This window comes from Mandrillus leucophaeus, unplaced genomic scaffold, assembly GCF_000951045.1.
Source record: "Mandrillus leucophaeus isolate KB7577 unplaced genomic scaffold, Mleu.le_1.0 Scaffold350, whole genome shotgun sequence".
In the NCBI taxonomy this organism is placed as follows: domain Eukaryota; kingdom Metazoa; phylum Chordata; class Mammalia; order Primates; family Cercopithecidae; genus Mandrillus; species Mandrillus leucophaeus.
The window spans coordinates 616,736-625,849 of NW_012103699.1; the positions used below are offsets into that span (position 1 = coordinate 616,736).

The 9,114-nt window shown below is 41.4% G+C and overlaps 1 protein-coding gene across 2 annotated transcripts in view; it reads left to right on the forward strand.

The window, feature by feature from the left end:
• TOMM20 (translocase of outer mitochondrial membrane 20 homolog (yeast)) overlaps nucleotides 1–5,488 on the forward strand; it is a 22,319-nt gene extending 16,831 nt beyond the window's left edge. For both annotated transcript variants that reach the window (XM_011989366.1, XM_011989367.1), the window contains exons 4-5: nucleotides 741–883; nucleotides 2,716–5,488. In XM_011989366.1, coding sequence (XP_011844756.1) covers nucleotides 741–883; nucleotides 2,716–2,760 — 188 coding nt within the window. In that variant the 3' untranslated portion in view covers nucleotides 2,761–5,488. The remainder of the gene's footprint in view (nucleotides 1–740; nucleotides 884–2,715) is intronic.
• Nucleotides 5,489–9,114: the final 3,626 nt, after the last annotated feature.

Sequence of the window (9,114 nt, forward strand, 5' to 3'; positions counted from 1 at the left end):
AAGTTGAGGCTGCAGCCAGCCAAGATCCAGCCTGGGTGACAGAGGGAGATCGTGTCTCAAAAAATAAAATAAAATGGAGTTAACTAAGGTCAAGGTGCACATAGCAGATACTTAATATTTATTGAATTAAGTGAACTTTGAAAAACTGTAAGCCTTAAGTGTTTTTTTTTCAAATGTAATGTGTCTGTTGAAGGATATTTGTAGATAAAGGAAAATAAACCCTCCCACTCAGAGTTAGTCATGGCTTTATTTCTCCTGTCATATTTCATTAGTGTGACCATTTTTCCTACTAGTATCACTTAAAATTTTTTTTTCCTTCTCATGTAATACCATTCAAATAGTACAAAGACATGGCTTAATGTGAAATTGAATCTTCTTTCCACCTCAGTCCCCAGTCTTGTGGTTCCCTGTTACAGAAAAGTACTATTCGATTCTCAGCAATTGTCTCATGTAGTCTTTCAGAAATATTCCAAGTATATAAATAGTAATACTTTGACATTTTTATACATTGATTTCCCCCTTATGTATATATGTTTGAAACACTTCCATATCAGTACATGTAATCTGAATCATTCTTGTTAGTGGCTTCATAATAGCTGTATGAATGCACTATAGGTTATTTCCAGCATTTTACTTGCATAGCGTTTTTGGTCAGCATCATTTGGATATGGCGTGTAAAGTTAATTTTGACAAAGGCCAAGACTTTTCGGGTTACATGTAATGTTATGTAAATCTTACAGGTGAATATGAGAAGGGCGTAGACCATCTGACAAATGCAATTGCTGTGTGTGGACAGCCACAGCAGTTACTGCAGGTCTTACAGCAAACTCTTCCACCACCAGTGTTCCAGATGCTTCTGACTAAGCTCCCAACAATTAGTCAGGTAAGGAATTGGAATGTTATGACATAAAAGTGAGTAGGATTTAGAACCGAATGATTAGGGACATTTTAAAATGAGCCTAGTGAACATGATGAAATAAACTCATGTGTATAATGAAAACAAACGAGAATATCAGTGCTTGACATTTTCTTCTCTGATGGGAAACATCCAGATGACTGCCCAGATCTAGTGATTGTGCCCTGGAGTGGATCGGGAAGTGTGTGTCTTAGTGGTAAGTCTCAGGTCTTAGTAGTCAGCTGTCCAAATTCAGGTCACTCTTGGCTACTTTCTACAAGTAGCTTTCTGCCTACTCTTCCAGGAGACCATGCCTTCTGTTAGGTGATCTGACAAAGGAGCCTAGGTAGCTGTAGCCTAGATATTAGCGCATTCAGGAGCATGGATTCCCTCTGACTCACTTGTGTAAAGGCTCAGTGCCTCTGCTGCTGCTGAGGTGCTCTCAGTTTGTAGTTATTTGACGTAGTTATTTGAGTTTGTAGTTATTTGACGACATCCCCAAATCCCTACTCAAAAATGCAAAATACCATTAATATACTGTAGAAGATTAACTTATGTGTAAATTAGGAGTTAATTAAAATGCTTTCTGTTCATTTTGAGTTCAAGGAGCCCAAATGAATCTACTTTTTGGAATAGCATGTCAATTACATGTGTCGATTTCCCAAGTTGTTATGATTAAAACAGTGAATGATGATAGGAAGTATTTACAGAACTTGATAGTTTTAACTGGTTAATTTTTCAAACTGATTTTTACTCAATTAGAAAAGGACTGGAAAGGAAGTAAAGGTGCCAACGATTTGAGGGAACGAGTTGGACAACCAAGGACTTGGGTCTAAATTGTTTTTATTTAGACTAACGTGGTCCTAGTTCTAGAGGATTCATACTGGAATCATCAGTTTAATATTACGCTGTTTGAAAGGCAGCATGGTATAGTACTTTTGGAAAATTGGCCTGAGGGTGATGTTTTTTGGAATATTTGTAAATTCACTATGAAGCCTAATTCCTTAAAAATGACCTCTGAATCACTCAGTTATCAGTGTTCTTGGTTTGCCTGGGAGTGAAAAGAAATTTTAAATTCTTTTTGGTTTTAGTTACATAATTGACTGATGCAGTATTATGTAATGATGGCTGGATACGGTGTCTCATGCCCTATAATCCTAGCACTCACTTGAACTCAGGAGTTGAAGGCCAGCCTGGGCAACATGGTAAAACCCTGTCTTCACCAAAAATAAAAAAAATTAGCCGGGCGTGGTGGCATGAGTCTATGGTTCCCACTACTCAGGAGGTTGAGTTGGGGGAGGATCGCTTGAGCCCAGTAGGCAGAGGTTGCAGTGAGCCAAGACTGTGCTACTGCACTCCAGCCTGGGTGTCAGAGACCCCATCTGAATTAAAAATATATATAATGTAATGCTCTGTCTCCTTTAGCTGGGCATGGTGGCACGAGTCTGTAGTCCCAGCTACTCAGGAGGCTGAAGTAGGGGAGGATCGCTTGAGCCCAGGAGGCAGAGGTTGCAGTGAGCTGAGATTGTGCTACTGCATTCCAGCCTGGGTGACAGAGACCCCATCTGACTTAAAAATATGTGTAATGTAATGCTTTGCCTCCTTTGTTAACTTGACTTTTGAAATGGGACCGACAGTAGTGTGATCATTGTTTTCTTGGATGCTGACAGTGTGTAAAGTATTACATGTTGAGTTAAATGTCAGAATGGGTGAATTTTACCAAGATTCGATTATTTGAATACAGAGAGCATTTTATGTTGAAGTTAGAATCCTGATTACATGCTTATGACACTTTAAAAAACTATTTTTTTTTCTTTCAGAGAATTGTAAGTGCTCAGAGCTTGGCTGAAGATGATGTGGAATGAGAAACAAATGTCAACATAATAAAATCTCAGTTAAAAATACTTTAAAAAGTCTTGGTAGTTGAGCAGCTCTGGGGAAATAAGGGCAAATATGCTTGTTATGAACTACACTGAAATCTACCAAAGTTAATGTTTACTTTGTGTAGATCCATTTGTCTATTTTATTTATTTTTCCCAGTGAAAAGTGTATTTTGATAATTTTTCATTTTATAAATACACTATGAGTTACTGAAATATGGATTTTGTTTATTCCTGAAACATACTTAAACTGTACATATGACATGGCTTATGTTAAAAATACCCAGTGCTCAGTTTTGAAAGATAGGCAAAAAAAAAAAAAAGTATAGGAGAAATTGAAGAATGTACACTTTTAGCTGGCACATTTTGCTGTAAATCCGGAAATTTGATAGGCTTGTGTTTGTGAAAACTGAGCATTGAAGGTTTTGATTGATCATTTCTTTCCATTTAATCTCTGAGACATAAGTATGTGAGGTGTGCTGCTGTGCTGGGTTAACAGCTTCCTTCCCTTTCTGTGTATCAGTCTTGAAATGTTCTGTTTAAATCAGTAGGCTTAATGTGTTCTGGGTATTTATCTCCTTGTATTTTAAATATATGTAGTTGCAAATAGCACCAGTAATTAGATCTCTGTACACCCCAATCTAGCCTTGTGAGCTTCGCCAGTTAGTGTGTGCTCACTTTCCCTCCATTTGTTACATGAGAGAATGCGTCTGCTGATCTCTGAAGTGTCCCTTTTAGCTTCTGATTCATTGGGTTCTGTTGGGCATCTTTAAATCCACCTTAACCTGAGGAATGTATGTGGGCAACCAGGCCCTGCTTTTTTTTATATTCTGAATTTTGCATGCTTGCCTGACTTAGTATTTCTGAATTGATCTTTTTTTTTTTTTTTAAATGGTATAACTATCTTGATTTTCACTGAAATTATATGGTTCTATCACTACTTTGTAAATTAATCCGAAACTTTTAAGGTAACTGGGATGATCTGCTTGTAAAAATGTTTGTTGCCTTTTGCTTTTATCTTCAGTGTACCTCCTCAATCCTACTTCAACTGGATTAATTTATCTTGTTAAACGATGAGAGTAAGTTGCAACCTTGTGACTGAAGTCTTGAAAAGAGTGGAGCAGGTGGGACCTCTTATTCTCAAATAGTGACATATTCTCCGTAGTCACAGATCCAGTTTCAGAACTGAGTAAGGATCCTTGGTACTTGGTGGCATCTGTTGAACTGAGGAGCATTTCTCATTGTAAAGATTGCCTTTGTTCTGTCTAAAGAAGTCTGTGGAGAAATCCCAAAGACTTTTCCTATGTACTAGGCATTTTATTTTGGTTGACTTACAAATTCTTCTTAATCATTACTAATCTCGGTTTTTTTTGTGGTGTAGTGGAAAGAGAAACAGTTCTAGTTTCTGCCTCTGATTAGCCGCACAGCCTTGAACAAATCACATTTCATCTTTGAACTTACCTCTACTGTTACACTAGGCGACTCACATTTGAGGACTTTTCTCGGGTATCTTGAGGGTTTGTGATCCTGAATCCTTAAACAGTGCTTTTTTGTTACACAGGATGCTTTTTTCGGGGGGTGACCAGTACAGACGTGCCAGTTAGTTTTATTAGTGGGATCCCAAATCCAGAGCAGTGCAGTGGTGATTGGTCAGTGACTCACCAGGCAGCTAAGAAGTCTCAGGCAGCAGCCCAGACATGTGTAGAGGGGCAGCTAGAGGGAGAACGGATGGGAAAGGGAGCAAGAGGCAGATAGCTCAGCAAGGGAAGAACAGACTCGGAAAAAGGGCTGGCTGGAGGAGTGAGGGGCAGCTTAAGTTTGGGGAGGGTAGAAACGCCGTTTCCTTGGGAACTGCAGTGCAGTATGAGCTGGGTGTCACCTGGCTCTGAACATACTGGCTTTGCTGTAATGCTTGAAAAGGCAGTGATACCTTCATTTTACAGCTCAGTAAGCCAAGTACATTTTCTTGTTTAAATGACAACTTTGGTGCTTTAAAATGAGGTACCACTTTTTAAAGCTAGCTGTGTCAAGTTAAAGAAAGAAATCAGCACTTTTTTCTCCCAGAAATGTAATTGCCAAACACTATCCATCCCCATCTTAAGTTTTACAAGTGATAGAATCAGCTCGTTGTAGTGATGCTGGCCAAATGGTGCCCAGCGGGTGAGAACGGAAAAACCCCAGATTTCAGTGAACTAATACACAGCTTGAGTGTTTCCATGTGCTAATGTTGCACACTTACTAAAAACAAAAACTTTGGAAATGGAAAATAATGTAGTAGTGCAACAGTTGACATGCTTCTTTGGGCAAAGATACATTGTTTTGTTCCACAATTTGTATTTAAAGGCCAAATAACATTTAAAACGTAGACTTACTGGCCTTAGCAATGCTGGCCTGTTAACTGATAACTAGAACTTAGGTTCACATTTATGTAAAGTGTGTAAAAGCTAGTAGAGCGTGCATAGTAGGCACTCAGGAAATGTTGGTTCCTTTTGCCCCTCGGTAAGTTTATTTCACCATCTTCCCGCCTGCCGTTCTGACTTTATTAAGTCAGCCTGTGGACCAGAGTGTTAATGAGAGTTATTGCAGAAGAGACTGAGAAAATTGGTATATCATGCAGATAACATACAAAATCTTTTTGTAACGTAAAAAAATGCAGTTTTATTATTGCTTGTGCCTCAACTGTTTAAGTGAATATTAAAGGGCTTGGAGAAAACTTTGGCTTGGCGTATGTTTGGAGAACACTCTGCTGAATTTGATGAGTCTGAAGCTGTGGGTTTTTTGTTATTAACGTCTTTCAGGATGTCTAGAGCTGCAGGCTTCTCTGCCAGGAGAATGCACACTTGCCTCAGATTCCAGGTGAAGAAAATCCCTGTGGTCGTGTCAGCTCCCGAGGGCTTCCGGGTGGTGGTGGGCCCAGCTTCAGGAAATGGCAGTCACCTGGAAGGCCCGTTAAAACAGATTCCTGAGAGAGGAGCTCAGTGGTGATGTTGCTGACATGTGAAACATGAAGCCTTGTTAGAGAAACTAGCTGTGTTGAGGTTACAGAATATGTACATTAGCATTGTAAGAAGCGGCTAATTGGTAGCAGAACGCGCTAGCTGAGAATACGTTGTATTCTACATCACTGATAAGGATCTGAAGTATACAAGTCATCAGTATCAGATCTATGAGAGTTTTTGTGATTTTGCTCTAACATAAAATTCTCATTGCCACCTCCAAAGTTATATTAATTGTAAAAGTGATGCTTTGGAGAGGCTGGAAGGGGGTGTGCCCTAGCCTCCTCAGCTCCTGCCACAAACTGCTCAGGTAAGCAGGACCTGAGTGTGTTGGAAAGACTGAGTTGAAGAGCAGATTGACACAGGAGGGCTGGAATGAACTTTGGCTAGAGCAGGGCTGTCCAATCTTTTGGCTTCCCGGGGCCACACTGGAAGAAATTGTCTTGAGCCACACATAAAATACACGAACACTAACAATAGCTGATGAGCTAAAAAAAAAAAAAAAAAAAAAAAAAGAAAAATCTCATAGTGTTTTAAGAAAGCTTATAAGTTTGTGTTGGGCCACATTCAAAGTTGCCCTGGGCCACAGGTTGGACAAGCTTGGGCTAGAGCCAGAGGCCATGGGAGACAGGACTCAGGGCAAGGGGTAGGGCCTCTCCCAGAACTCCTAAGCCAGGTGCCATGCTCACCTGTAATCCCAGCACTTGGGGTAGGCCAAGGGGTGGGAGGGTCACCTGAGGCTAGGAGTTCCAGACATGCTTTGGCAGCATAGAAGACTTGTCTGTTTTTTTAGTGTCTATTGCCCAGGCTGGAATTCCTCTCAGGTGCAAGCGATTCTCATGCCTCAGCCTCCCAAGCAGCTGGGGTTACAGGCCCATGCCACCACACCCAGCTGATTTTTGTAGACGGGGGTTTCACCATGTTGGGTTTCACCATGTTGGCCAGGCTGGTCTCGAACTGCTGGCCTCAAGTGATCCATCCTTCTCGGCCTTTTCAAATGTTGGGATTACAGGTGTGAGCCACCCTACCTGGCCAGAAGAGCCCGTCTCAACAAAAATGAAAAAATTGGCTGGATGTAGGGCACACCTGTAGTCATAACTACTCATGAGGCTGAGGTGGAAGGATCGCTTGGGCCCAGGTGGTGGCACCACTATACTCTATCCTGGGCAACAGAGCGAGACCCTCTCATTAAGAGAAAGACAAACTTGCTCCTCTTTTAGCCCATCCAGAAGATCCTGTTTTATCTAGAAACTACCCCTGGTGTCTCCATTCTTCCTGGGTGATTTCTCCCTCTCTGCCTTCAGCAGTCACCTCTAGCTGATGACTTCCTACTGCCCCACTTCTTTCCAGCCTCACTGCCACTATTTTAGGTAACCTAGAGTTATTGCAGGTCTTGTCTCCAGTCCACTCACTGCCTGAGGAATTGCTCAGAAACATCATGTCCCTCGTATGGCATCCGAGGTCCTCATAATCTGGCCTGATTAACTCCGATCTCACCTCATATAGCATCCTTCCCCCAAATGTGCCTTCCTCTTCAGCTATCCTGTGGGGCTCCCTATGCCTTGGGCCGGGCACTGTGCTTATCACCCCAGATAGCTGGATAAACAAAATACTCCCTGATTTTACCATCTCGTTGAGAGAGACTTAATGTAGCAGGCCCAGGTGCAGGGTTCTGTGCCCCATCTTGGAGATGCTAGGATCTCCATCCCTGGGATATTCCTATGGCATTTACCAATGTCTACTGTCACTTTCCTGGTGACTTGTCCATCTTTCCCATGAGACAGCTCCCAAGACATGTCTTACTGACCATCAGATTCCCCAGCATAGAGCATAGTTAAATGCTTGGTAAATAATGAATTGAAATCCAAATGAACAGAAATGGGATTTTTTTCACCATAAAATTTAGAAGATTCTTTGGGATAACACATGCCAGGTAAGTGGAAGGAAAGAAACATTGTGAGAAGTAATCTATTTTAAAAGCCACTTAACTTACTTGATTATTAGAAATAGTGTAAGTTTGAGAACAGGAGAAGGGAAGGGATCTATTCAGCTTTCTTCATATTTCTTGATAGCCTCCTAACGTAACAACAAAATGCCAAAAAAAGCAAACCTGGCAGCCTTTGAAGAGCATTCATAAAGGTTTTTGTTTTGTTTTTTGAGACAGTCTGCTCTGTTGCCCAGGTTGGAGTGCAGTGGCACACCCATGGCTCACTGCAGCCTCCTCCTCCTGGGTTCAAGCGATTCTCCTGCTTCAGCCTCCTGAGTAGCTGGGATTACAGGCGTGCACCACCGTGCCTGGTTAATTTTTTTTTTGTACTTTTAGTAGAGACAGGGTTTCACCATGTTGGACAGGCTGGTCTCGAACTAAAAAAAAAAAATTCTGAGATGGCCTTTTAGAAAAAACCCAAAAACATAATTTAGAGTCATTTTGAACCACCCTTTCATGGAAACTTACTAAATACAGGGGTGACTTAGGTGTCATTACAGTTCATCATTTAAGGGTGCTCTGTGGCCCTATCTACACCCTGGTTTTCCCAACCCTTTGAAAAGACAGGATTGTTTTGTTTCTTGGCTTTCCCTTGAGCTGGATGAACTGCAGACCAGCAGTCCAGGTCGGCAGCTTGTCCAGAACTTTGACGACTTGGAATTTAGTCTACTTTCACAGGTGACAGTGTTTAAAATTCACTTATATTCAGAAAAAGAGGCCGGGCACAGTGGCTCATGCCTTTAATGCCAGCACTTTGGGAGGCCAAGGTGGGCGGATTACCTGAGGTCAGGAGTTTGAGACGAGCCTGTCCTACATGGTGAAACCCTGTCTCTACCAATAATACAAAAATTAGCTGGGCGTGGTGGCGCACACCTGTAATCCCAGCTACTCGGGAAGCTGAGGCAGGAGGATTGTTTGAACCTGGGAGGTGGAGGTTGCAGTGAGCTATTGCACTCCAGCCTGGGCGACAAGAGTGAAACTGTCTCCAAAAACAATACCCAAAAAAAAAAAAGAGAAAAATGCTGGCTAAAATAACCATGTCTTTACCAAATGTTGGATGGCAGAAGACAAGACTTTCCAAATCTTTAGCTTCTCAGATATTATGTTAGACATTCTTAGCTCAATGTAAACACTATCACTAAATAAAAAAATTTAGGCGTGACTATAGTGTGAATAATAGCTTTTGTGGCTTGAATTCTGACTCAATTGCTGACGGTTTGACTTTGGGTAATTAATTACTTGGGTATTTGATTACTTAGAACTTTTTTTTTTTGAGACGGAGTTTTGCCCTGTCGCCCAGTCTGGAGAGCAGTGGTGTGATCTTGGCTCACTGCAACATCAACCTCCCAGCTTCAA